At 34.7% G+C, this 18,403-nt stretch overlaps 1 protein-coding gene across 3 annotated transcripts in view; it reads left to right on the top strand.

The window, feature by feature from the left end:
* The window catches only part of Ip3k2 (Inositol 1,4,5-triphosphate kinase 2), a 162,090-nt gene extending 144,084 nt beyond the window's left edge, over positions 1 to 18,006 (top strand). For all 3 annotated transcript variants that reach the window (XM_021334937.3, XM_021334939.3, XM_021334938.3), the window contains 5 exons: positions 11,808 to 11,987; positions 14,358 to 14,430; positions 14,736 to 14,863; positions 16,492 to 16,743; positions 16,946 to 18,006. In XM_021334937.3, coding sequence (XP_021190612.3) covers positions 11,808 to 11,987; positions 14,358 to 14,430; positions 14,736 to 14,863; positions 16,492 to 16,743; positions 16,946 to 17,293 — 981 coding nt within the window. In that variant the 3' untranslated portion in view covers positions 17,294 to 18,006. The remainder of the gene's footprint in view (positions 1 to 11,807; positions 11,988 to 14,357; positions 14,431 to 14,735; positions 14,864 to 16,491; positions 16,744 to 16,945) is intronic.
* Positions 18,007 to 18,403: the final 397 nt, after the last annotated feature.

The raw sequence follows: 18,403 nt of genomic DNA, 5'->3' as shown, positions 1-18,403 counted from the left end.
TTCTCTCCGTTTGAAATCTTATATTGCTATAGATCTGGTCACCTGTAATCATATTCAGATTAAGGATATTTGTAGACCAATGTTGTGGTGAAAGAATACAGGCCCTCAGGATGCTTGCCAATGCCATCGCACAGCATTGTACGCCTGCAAATCCTGATGTAAATATGAAGTCGTTGCCTTGATGCCATGAAGCACGTACGATTCTCGAAAAATCATTAATTTTCATGTAAGCGCTAGCATCGTTTGTAGATTCTTCATTGGTCTCTACAGCAATTTCTGCTGGTACTTTCTCAGTAATCTGATGTGTTTCTGTCATTTCAGACTCATGATGTACATCGAAGACTTCAACGTCGACGTAATCAATTGTAAACTGTACATTTTTGTTGCCTGTTGTACGTTTACAAATTCTTTCAAGCTCATCTAAATTATCGCATTCAATAATGCAAGCTTTCCCATTTGTGTCTTTTGCTCTAGATCCCTTTGGACCACAAGAATGAGAGTTGCTGAAGTAATATTTGTTATCATAGTGCATCACTCCGAATGATTGCCCATCTGTAATTAGTATACCTGCATTATGCTCTACGAACAGATTTTCTAAACCTTGACGAAGGGTGCAGCCGAAATTTGTTTGATTTAATTTGTCATTCAAGCATCCATAAATACTTGGTTCTTCGTCAAAAGTGATCTGAAATCTTTTGTCGAATGTAACCAAATCATGTTTGATGGTATTGAAATTTCGCACCAATAAATATCCATCATCTTCAATAGGGTATGCCGCTAAATTTCTCTCCGTTTGAAATCTTATATTGCTATAGATCTGGTCACCTGTAATCATATTCAGATTAAGGATATTTGTAGACCAATGTTGTGGTGAAAGAATACAGGCCCTCAGGATGCTTGCCAATGCCATCGCACAGCATTGTACGCCTGCAAATCCTGATGTAAATATGAAGTCGTTGCCTTGATGCCATGAAGCACGTACGATTCTCGAAAAATCATTAATTTTCATGTAAGCGCTAGCATCGTTTGTAGATTCTTCATTGGTCTCTACAGCAATTTCTACCGGTGCTTCTTCTACTCTTATGATATCCTCTTCATTAATTATAACGTTTTGATCGATAGTCACATCGTTGTACAGTGGATTATTTGCAACTAACCAATAGAGTGCATCATAAACTTTTTCTCTACATATTGAAAACTGTCGTGTTACGTTAATATTTTCAAGACGCTCCGTAACAACAACTATTCCGGTATTGTTTGTGGTTCTTGGCAACATTTTCGGAAGGTTTTCAGTAACTTCGAAAATATCTTGAGCGAACAATACCGCTTGGCCTCGAAAACTGTATTGCCCAAATACGCCACTCAATTTGATGATCTTAACAAATGGAATAATGCGTGAAATCAACCTTTGCTCAGCTTGTGATAATTCCGCAATCACCTCTGGAATAGAGCCTGGATCCAAATTATTCCAATAAGCTTTAGATGGTGCAATATTTTTCTTCGAACTCAAATGTGCTTTGCAACGGTTGCAAACAACTAAACAATTTTTCTGTTTTAATTCGTTAGGCAAATATAATGCCGTTTCGGTATGTACAATCCATTTGGATATTTGATGCTGATAGCACCGTTTGGTGCAAACTTCACATATCTTATCACAAAACGTGTTAATTGACTGCATAAAACCTGTTACACTGGCTCTATTTAATCTTCTGACTTCAACCTGCCGTTGTCGCATTTGCTGCAAACGGATCTCTCTAGCTTGGTCTGATTCTGAGGCTCGGATCTCAGCCATGGAATCACGCACATGCTGTAAACGAGCTGCTCTGACTTGGTCTGATTCAGAGGCTCGGATCTCAGCAATGGAATCACGCATTTTCTGCAGGCGGACCTCTCTAGCTTGGTCTGATTCTGAGGCTCGGATCTCAGCCATGGAATCACGCACTTGCTGTAAACGAGCTGCTCTGACTTGGTCTGATTCAGAGGCTCGGATCTCAGCAATGGAATCACGCATTTTCTGCAAGCGGACCTCTCTATCTTGGTCTGATTCTGAGGCTCGGATCTCAGCCATGGAATCACGCACTTGCTGTAAACGAGCTACTCTGACTTGGTCTGATTCAGAGGCTCGGATCTCAGCAATAGAATTACGCATTTTCTGCAAGCGGACCTCTCTAGCTTGGTCTGATTCTGAGGCTCGGATATCAGCCATGGAATCACGCACATGCTGCAACCGAGCTGCTCTGACTTGGTCTGATTCTGAGGCTCGGATTTCAGCCATGGAATCACGCACTTGCTGCAAACGAGCTGCTCTGGCTTCCTCTGACTGTTTGGCTCTGTAATTTTTCATATAAAGCGCTCTTTTCTTCTTTCTCTCTTCTAATTCCTCGCTTGAAAGTTCTGACGTTCGTTTTATTGACTGTTGTCTTCTTTTCTCTAATGCCCTTTTTCTCTGTGTTTTATTATATTTTTGTTTGTTTTTTCTTTCCATGATGTTTCCACGGGCAATGGACTGGTTACTGAGAAGCTTCTTCTTTTTTTCAAAAATATCTTTATCTATCATTAGGCTTGTTACATAACAAGATTACATATTTTTTTTAATTTTTACGTTTTCATAAAAGAACAACGAGCCGAGGCTCGAGGCCTTTTTAATTATTATTTATATTTTACTTTGGTTTCTTTATAAAAGCGTGTTTTTTTTTTTAACTATTATTTGTTTTGTAGAATTAAAATTATCTTTAGTGTACAAAAATTTGACAATATTAGAGAAAACGGCTAAAGATTATTATTGGAAATAAAAACTAACATAGAGTCCTGCCTTATCGACTGTTGTTTCCTAGCTAAGCTACTAGGTGATCTGCTGACCTACTAGTACACAAGATGGGGTGATGATAAATAAAACCGCCTCTGTGCGCTGTTCTAAGCTGGTATATTAAAGTCTTACAAAAAAAAAAACATTTTGTCTTAGAGTATCGCTTGTAACGAAACCATAGCGCGCATTTAAACGCGACAACGCCATCTATCGAGCGACGAGGAAGCTTACAAATGTTAGTCGCAAACATACCGCCCACCAAGGAGGTTACTGAAGGAACGCCCTTCCAAAATGAACTAAGGATGAACTATACTTAAAAACATTTGAACTACATAATTTGCACTTGTACTTTATAATTTGACCATATACTAACAAAGTTTAAATATGAATAACAATATTATCTTAAAATATTTAACATAGATATGGAAAGACAATTTAACAATATTGTGATTTTGTACATTTGATCTAAAAGTAAAGTTGTAAATATTTATTGTATACTTGATTTTAAACATATGTAAAGTGTAAATTTCTTCTAAAGTAACATGCGCAAAACATAAAACTTATTCAACTACGGGTAAAATACATATTTTGGATGTTGGTCTCTTGATGGTTGAGGATTTGGTGCGTAACGTGACGACACGGGTGATATTATCATTCCCAGGATGTTTTTGAATAATCCTACCTAACAACGAACGACTTGGCGGCAAGTCGTCCTCCTTGACTAGAACAATGTCACCAACCTTCGGCTCCGTAACTAGGGAAGACCACTTGTACCTATGCATCAAAGTAACAAGATATTCTTGGGACCAACGTGTCCAAAATGATTTGAGCATATTGTTACAGCCTTTTTATCGTCCCACTGCTGGGCACAGGCCTCCTCTCACAAGGAGAAGGATTGAGCATTAATCACCACGCTTGCTCAATGCGGGTTGGTGATTTCAGACTTTATAGTCCAGGTTTCCTCAAGATGTTTTCCTTCACCTTTTTATCAGCCATTGGTGTCTAAGTATACTTAGAAATACATACAAACTTAGAAAAGTTGTATTGGTACTTGCCTGACCCTGGAATCGAACCCACACCCTCATACTCGAAAGGTTGGTTCTAGGCCGAAGCACCTAAAATTAGTTTTTTTTAGTGTTTTGGGAAGTCGGTTTAATTTGTTTGTTATAAGCTTTTCAGTGATACGAATAGTTGTTACTATCCATACAAGTGGGAAGTTCTCATCAATACAAAGAATATAAGTCCAAACGAGGTATTTTACATATTCAGTTGTCGAGTTCCCTCGACTTTCTCTGGTCTCCATCATCAGGTCAGCTCCAAACCTTCACTGTTGCATAGGTCTTATCAATACAAATAATTTAAGCCCAAACACGAGGTAGTTTACATATTCAGTTGTCGAGTTCCCTCGACTTTCTCTGGTCTCCATCATCAGGTCAGCTCCAAACCTTCACTGTTGCAAAGGTCTTGTCAATACAAATAATTTAAGCCCAAACACGAGGTAGTTTACATTTTCAGTTGTCGAGTTCCCTGGACCCTCTCTGGTCTCCATCATCAGGTCAGCTCCAAATCTTCACAGTTGAATAGTGCTTTTAGGCGTACACCTGAGTGTCAAGTTTTTACCCTATGTATGCCTACAACTTTTGAAGGTTGCCCTCGATTTCTCAGGTTTCCATCATCAGATCTTGACCTGATGACTATGGGACCAACTGGCAGCTATTCCGAGTCGAACAAAAAAAGAATCACGTAAATCGGTCTATAAACCTCGGAGTAATCGATGTGTATGTGTAACCTCCTCCTTTTTGGGAAGTCGGTTAAAAATGGAAAATTTTATCAAATTAGTGTATTGTCATCGGTCCTCAATAAATCTACAAAGTTTGAACGAAATCTGGCCGTTTAAAGTAGGTCAAAATCGCGCCCAAAGAAGTCGGTTACAAACAAACATACAAACCTACAAACCTACAAACATACAGGTGAAGCTAATAAAAAGCGTGTAAAAAAATCACAAACTGACATTTACCGTGGATTACATAATATTTTGCACCATTGTATAACATGTATTGAAAGCGTATTCTTACAAACTTGTTTTATTCATGCGCATTTCGCTAGTTTTTCATATTTTAACACCCATACCTTAAGTAGGTATTATATTAAGTAAGTTTGAGTTACGTGACAAAGATTATGATTTATTTATTCTTTTAGAAACACGTACGTAAATACTAGTTTTGTAATAGCCATATTATCTAACGTGAGCCATAACATAATATTATGTTTTGATTTTAATTACTCAGTTACAGTACGTATAGAAGATAGTAGAGGCTAATAATATTACAAAGTCATTTAAAACAGAAGCAAGGATATGTAACCTTGAGTTTATTACCTTATCATTCATATTATCACAATAAAGACAATCAATATGACAAAAAGTAAATGAGTTAAGAAGACGGGAATAAATGAAGAAGAACGTAAAGAGAATCCATCGGGATGTTGGGAAGACAGAAAGAACTTAAAATATAGACTGATTTCCTAACTTCATTTGAACAAAAGGTACCTACAAACAAACTTCTTCAGCACCAGTTTTATACCAACAGCCAAAGGCCGAAAATATTAAAGACAGACCATCAAAATTTTCATTAAATCCATCAGCGAATCCAACCAAATATAACCATAACCCAGAAAGAAGACCTTGTATCAGATTCCAATCTTCCTAAAATATCGCTACTTCCCATTTTCTTTAAATCACCTCGTTTCATCTTCAAAGCTGATTAAAAAACAAACAAAAATATACATATACGCACGTACTCAAAGGTCCAACTCGTTAGCAGATGCGTTTTGTCAAAGACGTTTTGTGCGTCACAAGTGTACTTGACAAAATGGCATCTGCCACTTCCCAGTACATGTGAAACCTCCTTCCGTCTCCCTCTAATGATCAACAATAGTAGAAGAAGGACAGAGAAAGCTAGAGAGAATTAGGAAGGTCATGAAGTTAGGTGTTGCGTGTTTTTCAATTTTGTTAATTAGTATCGAGTCTTTTGTGGTTTTTTGTTATGGTGTATCAATTATATGGTCATAAAGTTGGTTAGCGTCTACAGTTCAAATTGCACTTAGTAAAGTGTTAATTATTAGATTCATGTCGTCCTTTTTTTAATTTACCAAAGTTCGATGTATCTTCATGACTATATAGCCGTTTCCCGTGGTTTCTCCCGTGTCCCGTGAAAACTGCTGCCCGTACCGGGATAAAATGTACCGTTATTTTACTCAAGAAAAGTATAGCTTTCTAACAGTGAATTAACTTTTAAAATCGGTCCAATATTTTATGAGTTTATCCATTACAAACAAATCAACAAAAATAAATTTTTTCCTCTTTATGGTAATATTGTAGAAAAATAATACGCATCTAGCTTATTTTGCAGTTATGTTATTATTCTATTTTTATATCAAGTCATCCTTGTTTTTCATAGCTCAACCTTTACCCTTAGATACGTCAACAATAGTAACGAGTTTCACATGACTGGTTCCGTGAGAATCTGCAGACATTGAATTAAAAACTATTTTGATGACGCTACTATCATTCGGAGATAATATTATTTAAATCCAAGGATTTTGTATAATATCTATAACTGTGCCTTGGGGGACACCCTAGTTTTGGATTGATTAGACGCTGTTAGAAATATATTTTTAGATCAATTCATATGCCCCGTCATTCGAATATCTTTGGCGGTCGTTATGGGCTTATGGGTAGTTAGAAGCCAGCAAGTCTGACAACCACTCTTACCCAGGGTATTGTTAGGGTAGGGTTATTGGGTTGCCCGCTTAACTGGGTTTAGGAGGTTAGATAGGCAGTCACTCCTCATAAAACACTAGTACTCAGCTGCATCCGGTAACACTCGACCCCAACATAGTTGGGAAAAGGCTAGGCATTTGAGATATTCGAAGGGGACTTTACCAACGGGCCGGTAGAAATTTCAGTCGTAAGAGTTGAACTAACCTTACGCTTTATCGATCAAAGATTCATATTCTTCAGGAAATTAATATGATTTTACCTTAATATTTGACTCCGTTTATCTATTCAGGCGTTGTAGGTACCTAACGGTTTCGCTGGTAATATGGGAAAATTACCCATAAAAACTATTTCAGGAATAGCTTATCCTTAAAATTCAATGTATACAGTTTTTTCCCTTTTGAGTTTAGTTTGTGTTTTCCTTATTGTTTTGTTTCATTTGACGGGATATGATTAAAAATACTAGGTAATAACTATGTATGGAGAATGATTGTGTATGGTGATTTAATACAATACACACACATATTTGAAACAGGATAGCTGGTTGATAGGAGTTACTTAGATAGAGATGATTGCTGTAAAGATCTTGGTACAAATCTGATCATTCAATTTTAAACTTTGCGTAGATCTAAAGTGGTATTATAGGAAAGGAAATACATTTTTCTGTAATAAGTAATACAAATTGGAAATGAAAGTACGGAAGGCGATAAAAATATGGAGGTAGGGTCCCATGAAGATTACATGAAATATGTGTTTGCCTCTAAGCGTAGGCGAAACTTCGGGAATCCGCTAGTATTCATGATAGTTTTAATTAAAACCTTCAACTTTACTAGTCAATTAATCAATACTAGTTAAAACAAAAGGATTATCTCTTCAACCTAGATTTTCTAAAGTCATAAATATTTGATTTTATGATGACGTAAAACTATCAATGTTATTTCCTTAAATCCGCAATTTATTGATTAGCCTTGTTAGATCAAAGATAAACTGTAATTAATGTTATTTGTTTTCGTTATTATGACAACTTGTTAAATTAATTTTAATATAATTTATTACCATGATTTAAGCATTTTTATAAATATCTTTAACAGAACTCTTTCATAGATGGTGTTATGGTTACATAGTGGCTAAATGATACCTAACTAATACTCTGAAGATATAATTTGTAACCATAATTTGGAATTTGAAAGTAACAAAAACTAACAGTTTTATTTTTAAATGGACAATAATTTTGAATACTTGTTTTTTTTTATATAATACCTTCTTAATAAAAAAAATATTGGGCAAAAAGATATGACGAAAGAAAACTTGAAGGAAAACAAGATAAGAAGGAAAGATTGCTTATGACGTGCATTATATACTTAGCATATATATAAAAAGTGATATGCGAAATGTTAATGCATGCGAAATAGGGGAAATGCCAAAAGAAAAAAGAAGAAGGAAACATCCAAAATTTTGTATAGGATCCGTTAATTCAAAGAAGGCGTTACCGAACAAGGCCTTCTATTACGTAAACCTTCATGAGTCGATGACGTTGACTAAGAAAGGATGCCTTTAGATGACTGGGTCTGTTAAACGCAGAAACATTGACGCCACGGTACCACCAGACGTGTTAATGACTACATTATCCTCGTCGGTGCGTCTAAAGCAGTATGGGAAAGGCCCCCATTCAATGGGCCTATACGCAAGACCGACGATCGATAGGAAGTCTCCTTTTATAACCATAGGCTACGTGTGGGACCGAACGTAATCCGGATGTTTGATACCAACGGGGTTTCTTTCCTAAACCTTTTCCTTTTCTTTTGGAGTTTCAATAAATTGGGAATTTGATACGATTCAATACGTAAAGAACATGACGTTGAAATTAAAACTTCTATCGTTATTTTTATCGAATTTCGCTCAAGACGTAATAATAGTGGTTTTATTTCGTCGTTTTTTGTTTGTTATATTGACTTGATGGAGTGACGTCATTCGTAGTACTATTGCATCGGTTTTCGCTGAAGTAGTTTCCGATTTCGCATCAAATTCTGTTTTATTAGCTGTAAGTTTGATGACCAATCATTTTTGTGACGTAAACACATCTGTGTGTAAATCAGTTTGATATAATTTAGGTCATGGCGGTTCGTGTGTATTGTTATGAAATTATTGTTAAGTATTTTTCATTAAATTTACTCTTTACTTTGTGATACTTAAGTACTTTATGAGGTACCAAATTAGATTTTGGATCAGTTATACCTTTTATTGTATACTGCTGTTTATTTATGCGCATTGCTGACTCCTACACATGGAATCACAATCAGTCCTGACAATTGCCGTAGAATATTCTAGAATTAAGGATCATTCCATAAATAGCATTACTACATAAGAATCTGAATAAGCTGTTATTTCGAGAACAATTCTTTTTATTACCGCCAAGTAGACTCATCCTCAATCAAGATCCTCTTAAGTGATGATGGGTTTGTTAAGAAAATCATCAGTATGTACCCCAACGACATATAGCACTTCTTAGAAACAATTCGTTTAATTGCTCGTTAATTAGTAACTAGAATCTGTTCCGTCATATTTATAAAGAAACTTTTCAGTTACCATGAAATACTGATGTAGGAGCAGAAGTTAATTGACGAAAATAGGTCCTGACGGTAATTTATAGCTCGTTGTCACTTATAGACAAAAAGAAGAAACAATTTATCACATAATGATAACCAACAATTATTCAAACAAACCACAGTGATCAATTTCGAAAAAAAAGCCCAAAATGGGTAAAGATGCTATTTTGAACAAGGTAGATGATCGATTTCGTACAACGACCGTGTCAGGGTCAAATAAACAGGCTTGGACGTCTGGAAGCCAAATGTTACCTAAAAGACACGATATAGGTCAAAACGGCAGACGGGTCTCAATTCCGTTTTGTTTTATAACCTTTTTTGGTTATATTATCTCACTTGCTAAGCCCTACCGTGGCAAGATTTTGAAAGTTATTCAATGAAGCCCTTTCCAAGTTTGCAATTCGTAAATTCAATGTTATTTTTTACGCACAAAAATTGATTAACATGCACACATTAATTAGTACATTGAACCTAATTAATTCACTAGCCGTGCGTCATGACAAAGAAATTGTCCAGAATTTTGCTACAGGCTTAGGTTCATCCGATGAAAAATTGAATTTCCGTAAAACCGTTGAATTTACAATGACCGCCGGTACATTGACGTCATAGTATTGGACTCTGCGGTCTGCACCAGCCCCCGTGAATCAGTGGATTGATAAATCGTTTATATGTACGGTGTAACGGAATGGTTCGTCAGTCGCCAGTGTGATTCGCGCCGTAGCAAACATTACTGCTGTGTTATCCTTGCGTTCGAGTCGTGTTGTGTTGAGCTTTCGATTTTTAAGTGACGGTGTTTATAACTGAATAACAATGTATTCGGCAAATATTTGTGTGACCATTGAGGATTTTATGGATGTTGTTTTCTGTGCTTATGTGCATAGCCATAAAAAGGTTCGTGTTAATTTCTTACCATACTTCTAAATATGACTTAAGTTGCAGCGTTGATAACCATTTTTAGGAGCTCATATTTTGGATATTTTATCATATTTCCTAGATTTTTATTTACCTATAATATTCACACTGAATTTAATTTCATATCATATTAATAAATATAATTCTGATTTAAATTCATAAATGCATCGTTTAATTAATTTCGAACTTGTGTTCGCCATTTGTTATTCACACTTGATACACAACATAATTTGCATCTGCATAGATAAGATCTCATTTCCTTGGATTATCTTTATTATCAATGCATAATGCACAAACTAATAATATTTGTTCTGACTGCATTTACATAATTACTAGATACTCGTGACGTTTCACTTTGGTTTCTGCATTTTAATAAATATCTATATTCACTTCAACTTCTTTCCTTAAAGTGTTGCAATTTGTCCGTTTGATCTTTTGAAAAACAGTTTTCATGAGAGAGTATGGTCGACCAAAAAATTTATTCTAGAACCAATCAACCCTTAGATTTCATCAGTTATTATATAATATTTTTCATTTTCAATCTTTTCAAGTATGGCATCTCTAGAACTGCCTATTGACAGCACTAATATTAGCACCTACGCATACAAAATACGTCAATAGATCACTCATTAAAGGGAATCATGAATTTATTTATCTGTGTGGTTAATTTAATATTTAATTGCGTTACGAGGAACCCTATCCTTGTTTACAGCAACTAATTGGATACCTGTTTATCCTTCCTAATAATTGTTAATTAACTTAACCCTTTATCCGTATTAGCTTCGACATAATCAGCAATTTATTTGAATACATTCCGGACTTCTGTTTCCATAACATGAAAATTAGGATACTACCCTTATAAATAATTTCTATCAAAACTGATATCAATCAATCAATCAATCATATTTGCAATCTATTTTTTATAAGAATCGTAAAATATTCAATCTTATTTGTCACAAAATCAAAGGATGTCCTAAGGAACAATTTTCAGCCCACTCATCAAAAACCCTTTTAAAAATACAAGGTAGCTAAGCTAGCAAGGTCATTTGCACCTTTAGGTATGCTATCACAAAACCAGCCATAAAACAACTTCACGACACAAACTGCATTTTTCTTGCATATCGCACAGTGTAAAAATATCGTAAACCACCATTACGTCAGACACAAGCCTACTCAATTCTAGACTATGTATGACTAGAAAACTAGGTCTTAGGAAACGTACTAGCGACAGATTAATCATAATTGCATATAATAACGTCAACAAATCAGTCAATAACAAGTAATGTGGGAAAAATACTTTGAATAGGGGGCCCAACATGAGCATTCGTTTTTCTTACACTCTTAATAGTTCTATTGTCTTCATTTGTTGTTTTTTCTTCTATGTTTTTCTGGTGTCCATCGGTTAATTTGTCCTCTATGAACTCGGCATTTTTTTTAACTGTAACTGGCTTAATGGTCTTAACTGTCTCCATAGCAAATTACTTCTATGTATGTCGTCTGACTTAAATTTTTAACGTTCTAATGTCATTATTTTCTCCTCTAGAATTCGGAAATTACTTTTATGTATGTTGTCTGAATTAAAAATAAAAAAAAACTTTTGTCATTATTTCTACTCTCAAATTCTGGTAACACCCAATACCGTTGGGCTATAAAAACCATTCAATTACTTTGACCGATAAATCAATGTTTCCTTTCTCTATTCCAGCAATCGGAAAGATGGCGTAAACTCCGCAACATAGTGCAGTGGACGCCGTTCTTCCAAACCTACAAGAAGCAGAGGTACCCTTGGATCCAACTAGCTGGTCATCAAGGAAACTTCAAGGCAGGACCAGACCAAGGCACCATATTGAAGAAACTTTGTCAACAAGAAGAGAAGTGTTTTCAGGTAAATACCTATTTGAATCTCTTGATTTTGTATTCTGGATTCTTACGTAGGTATTTAAATATTTATGGGATCGAAAAAAATGGTGTATTAAGTCACTACTTGAATATCTACGTAACCTTGTTGGGGTTAAGGACCTTGCTTACGCTTTATTTTGTTCATTTGAATTAAGTCATTATCTAGGTAACATTTTCACACCTCATAGCATCTCTTACCTTGCCAAATTGGTTTGATAATCCATTCTACTGACATAACAAAATCTCTTGAAATACCATCTTTCTCATTGATGATGATTTCATACGTATTCAGGTGATTCATGGCATGAAGAGTAAGTTAAGAAATTCTGCTGAATCCTGGTCACAAAAACTTAATATGAGGATATCCGCTAGGATGATACCTTAAGTGTTAACTTAAGTGTGTTACTAGTTTCGGTTCTCAGAAGCATGCGCATTAGTCACTACTACCAGAGTTTGGTCAAGTGTTTTGCCATAAACACGTGGTAATTTGACGCGGTAGCTATTAGCTACTTTTTTGGTTATTACTGCTTTTTTGGCTATATCCAAAGGTTGTTTTTTTAGAGTCGTAGCTTCAATTATATCCCTTATTCCAATTATATGTAGGTACTCTAGTTAAAGTTCTTTGGGTCAAATCAAGATCTATCCGGTTTCTACTACTTAAGATAATGATTCAAGTGATTTTAAGAAAATTATACACCTAAGAGAGTAATTTGTGAATCAGCATTTTTTCTTTAGTTTCTGCGGTTACGTCAAGTCAATAACCGTTGGGTATAAAATTGATTGTACTAGAACCATCGAGACAAAAAAGTGTGACAAATCAATAGAAGCTTCGAGCTTTGGTGAATCAATTTTTATGTCAAATGAAGCTTTATATAATTTTCATCAGTCATTGTTAAGGGTCATTCAAGAGGCAATTAAGGTTATATTAGAATGACGTTTATTGACCACTAAGTATGATACAATAAGTAATGAAGCAATGAAGTCATCAACCTCAAACGACGTCACTGCATAGATCCACAAAACAATCTATGAAGGATCTTTAGTTAACAATAATGTTTCTTCATAGTATGTTTCGCTGTACACTGAAGTTCTTGTTACTAACTACTTAACAGATAGCAATATATTCTGCGCATTATTTTCCTCCATTTAATAATCAACCTTCAGTCTTCCAGATTAAAGTTCCAATCCATATTTTATTGAAACAAAAATCCTATGACCCGTATTGACTGAGAGTTTTTGTTATATTATTAATTTATTATTTTTCCTTAACGCAACCGCAAATGCCAGTCGATATTAATAATAAAATCCAGGAGTGTTATGCGCAGTTTACTAGCTATAGGGTCACGAAAATTGTTAGTGTAAAAAGCTTTTATTTTAAATCTGATCTAGCTATAAAACAGAATTTTGATGCAATGATTTTTATCAGTGTCGAACAGTAGCGTTGGCACAATTATTATTAGATTTAATAACAATTAAGCAAACTTGAAAAGATACAATGGTTTGACGTCATACCGACTTCCTAATGTAAGCAATGACAATTAAGGACGTGCGAATTTCTTTGTAGATAACATTCGGACAGATAATGACCCCGTCTTACGAGTAACAAAACACGTAGGTATAAAGTTTCAAGTAGTTGCGTAAAAAGTATAATAAAGTGTAATTTAAATAATGTTTTTCATGGAATATTTTCACGTGGTTTTGAAACCTGCTAAAACCACAATGTAACTTAAATACGTCACAAAGGAAAATATTGTTTGAACAGAGTTTTGACGACAGGCGTTTGACGCGCATTATGCTTCTAAAGTTTGAATAAAACATACGGCACTATGCGGGCGTTACATAAAAATAACGTACGATTGTAAATCGCGCGTCATTACAATTTGAATTTTGTCTTACTGTACCTACTGGTTATGGACAATAAACTTTGCATTAGAATTTCCTTTTTCAATGTCAAATGCTAGATATTTTTCTTCAGCAACTGTGAAGTTAACTTTATTCCCTATTTATTCTTTCTTACGCAATTTTACTCCGACTTTTATTTATCACTTGTCTTCATGTTTAGCCTGCACGTGCTAAAAATTGGCGCCTGTTTTTACTATGTTATTGTTAACACTTTTGTTGACCTTTTAAAGAAGCTTGAAGATTAGATAATGTTCTCAGTTATAATAAATCTTTAGCTCGTGCTTTCTATTATTTCTTATTTAGCTATGACTGCATTTTTGCTATTTAATACGTAATTTCATTCATCATACACGTCATGTCTGATATTTGTTACATGTATGATTTAAATGTTATCTTAAACATCGTCGAGGTTATTGAACTTATTTCTAACGTTTGTTTTTTTCTTAATTTCCAGTTGCTTATGAAAGACGTTCTTCGGCCATTCGTACCTGAATACAAAGGACAAGTCACTTGCGAAGACGGAGAATGTATCCTTTTTTACAATAATGAAATACAAAAATAACTGAACAAATATTTCGACACTAACTTTCTAGCATTGAAATATGCCTTTTGAGCTTTCATCGCCAATTGCAAACAAAAAATATATTACTGCAACAAAAAAAGTAAAGATACGCTATGTTTATTTTGAAACATAGATTTATTACACAATTTTATTCAAATTGTATTCAAAATACATCATTGCTCAAATGATTAATGACCAAACTTTCGTTTGAATTCAAATTTCTCATTGTATGACGTACATCGAATATTTCCTTAACCAATTCCTCTACAGTGTATTTACAATTACAAGACTTGCTGAGCGATTTCGACAGTCCGTGCGTCATGGATTGCAAGATTGGAGTCAGGACGTACCTTGAAGAAGAACTCGCTAAAGCCAAGGAGAAGACCAAGTTAAGAAAAGTGAGTATTTTATTTATTGATTCTACCTCAAGTAATAGCATTACCTAAGTAATAGCAGAATTCACTAAGGTGAAGGCTTAAAGGACTAAAGTCCTTTAAGTCGTAAGGGAAAAGCAGAAAGTGTAACTCATGCTGACAATATCTAATTTCATGATTCTGCAGATTCTAAGATTGTTATTCATCGCCTCAAGTTTTTTACTTCTAGAATCTAAATGGGTTGCAATTGTTCATACAACTGTAGATACAATTTCTTATAATGATCACATATTTTCCTCGTGCCTGAAGACTAGACTAGAGGAAATATTAATGCACTGTCATAATGAGTTATTTACGGAACATGTAGCTACATAGTGCAATGAACGATGATGACAGTTACATTAAGTTGACCATTTTATTAAGACTTGACTGGTTTAGCAGTATAACGCAAAAGTCATTAATTTTCCCTTCAATAAGAATGACATATTCTCAAATTGATAACCTATTTTAATATGGTAGTTATTTTAAATAACGCAAAATTTAAAAAAAGCTGCAGTTTCGTGTAGTACATAGCTCTACTAGTGAAAGGTACAAAAGTGTTATACTTCCTCAGGCTGCCAATGATGAAATTATAGCCCTTGCCATTGCCAGTGCATCCTTTACTTAAAACGTACAATATAAATTTTAGCACATGTTTCTGCATCAGTGCGTCAACAACATTACACTGCAGTTACATATCTGTTCGCATTAAACCGTTCACGTTAACTACATCACGTACAGACTCACAAACGTGCTCTTTATTCTTTGAGATCACTACGTCATTGTGACGCGCGATGTTTTTGCTGACTATTGATTCGGTTTAATCAATTTTCAATGTACAATCTTTTTTAAGATTCATGCTGTTTGCTGCTTTCATTTCTGGTTGCGTAAAAAAAAGTTGATGATAGTCAGAATATATTTTTGGATCTAACAGTTTCAATATTATAGTAGGGAAGTATAAAGAAAAAAACAAGAATGACGGGACATAAAAAAGTACTCTCAATATTCGCGACGCAAAAAAATCATAAGGAAAAATCATCTACATAGAAAGTGTAGGAACGATATTCTATCGACCTCCATAATATCACTTAATAGAGTTCATTGCTTATCCGACAATGTCAGAGAATGTGTACGCATTGATAAACTTGTCTTAATTACCAGTCTCTACGTCAATGATATGGAACTAAACATGTACAATCATAATTATGTTGTAAGCAAAACCAGTTATAAAAATAAGTCTCAGAGTCATAATACTCGTTAAGTGATATTTTTACTTGAAGCTTGTTGTTTCAATATATTTATAAATAGCAAGTAATTAATAGACTATGAATAGATTATAGGAAGGATAGTGGAAATTATATTAAGTGAATGTCGAAAGGTCAATGATACAACAGTGTCTTGGATTTGATTGACGTCATTGCGCAATTTAGGGTTGTTTGAAATAATTTGGAGTCTACCATGAAGAAATCTGTTGCAAAATATAAATTCTTTTGACCTTTCAAGAATCAATCAAGCTAAAGAACCAATTAATAAAGCATTTCATAACAAATAAGTGACTGCCAATAAACCTATTGCAAAATTCAATTTTCTAAATGCCATTCTCTTTTTTCCAGGACATGTACGAGAAGATGATCCAGATAGACCCCAAAGCACCAACTGATGAAGAGCACAGGAGTAAAGGCGTCACGAAGCCAAGGTACATGATCTGGAGGGAAACCATCAGTTCCACTGCGACCCTCGGCTTCAGGATAGATGGTGTTAAGAAAGCTGATGGCACCAGCTCCAAAGACTTTAAGACTACTAAGACTAGGGAACAAATTGTTGAAGCTTTCAAAGATTTCACGAGCAACTTTTCTAATGCTGCGGTAAGTTTCATAAAATCTTTTTTAGATATTCTCAAAAATATTCATATTCCTAGATTTCTATCGTTCAATTGAGATGAAAATACATTAAAATAACGATAATCTTAATTACCTTAGTGTTTTAAACAGTATTCTTAAATTATTTTCTAACCCAACTTAATATTGAGATTCACATTGCTTTAACCTACCTTTCTATCTTTTACAGCCGAGATACTTAGAAAGACTGAAGAGCATCAGGGATACGCTTAAAGAATCACCGTTCTTCAGATCTCACGAGTTGATCGGCAGCTCCTTACTCTTCGTCCACGACAAAAGGAGGGCTTCCATCTGGATGATCGACTTCGCCAAGACTGTCCCCGTACCAGAAAACGCCAGCATAGACCACAACTCTGTCTGGAAAGTTGGCAACCACGAAGACGGATACCTCATCGGACTGAATAACCTTATCTCAATCTTCGAATCTCTCATCAAAGACGATAATGGCAACATAGACCAGTGCTACTCTAACGTTAGTTTAGATAAAAATGTTCGAAAAGATAGCTTCGATACTTGAAGTATCGTGACCTGAGAGAAATCTCGTGAGAATTGACTGTGCACAGTGATGTTGTACTGTTATGCATTTTCAGTAGTTGTACTGAGCTGTACCGATCTGATGGCTTGTTTATGCGACGCAAAACTTTGAACGGGACGAAGTTACAGCATGGTAGACGTTATTGATTATAACGCAAGCATCGATTGAGGAGCGGATCAAGTTGGGCATCGCAAAAACATGTCAACTGACACGATCATTTTGATCGTACCCATTCACGACTACGTACCTATATTTGTTTATATTCTTGTAAATAATCTATAGTATTAAATATTAATGTGTATTACTGTTAAGTTTAAAATACTCAATGCTAGTGTTAGGTTTGGGCACCACCAATAGTGTTAATGTTTTTGTTTCAGTAATGATAACGTAAAACTATATTATAAGGTTATTTCAAGTACCTAATGACTTTAACTGAACAGATTCTGATCAATTTGTAGAACAAATTAATTATTGCTAGTTTAAAAGAACTGAAATACAGTAAATACATGGAGATCATTTGAATCTCCTGACTTTATACCTTAAGTTTTATAATTAGATATTTGAAACTGGTATAGTAAATTCATAAATAGATATTTATTTTGCTTTTAAGTACACTATATTAGTGTAATGACTACAAGTCAATATATAAGGCTAAAACAATCTGAAGGTACTAAATAAAAGTAATATCTTGTCAATTTTGTGTTTTTACTGTGGAGGTCATTCATGCCTTTAATATTTACCACCCTTTCCAGGAGCCACAAACATTATTTTTTGTATGATAGCAGTTCTGCATTGCATGCATGAATGATGCATGATAGATCTATAAGGAATCCATATGGAACGTTTTGCATATCTAAAACAGAAAGATAACCTGAAGGATCATCATTCAGAAAATTCAAAGAACCAAAATGTGAGATAATTCTTAAAGAGGAATTGGTATAATTATTCAGACAGGACCAAACAGGTCAAAGATCTTTCACCAAGTACATACTACCTCTAAATGAATTTGAGAATGCCTATTGAGAAGTCCAGCAAATAGAAGTTAAAGCCAGAACATTTACATGGAATTCTTTATCTTGAGTTTCTATTTAG

The sequence above is a fragment of the Helicoverpa armigera genome, chromosome 16 (genome assembly GCF_030705265.1).
Source record: "Helicoverpa armigera isolate CAAS_96S chromosome 16, ASM3070526v1, whole genome shotgun sequence".
NCBI lineage: Eukaryota > Metazoa > Arthropoda > Insecta > Lepidoptera > Noctuidae > Helicoverpa > Helicoverpa armigera.
The sequence above is the reverse complement of the archived record's forward strand: the minus strand, read 5'-3'. Positions and strand labels throughout refer to the sequence as shown.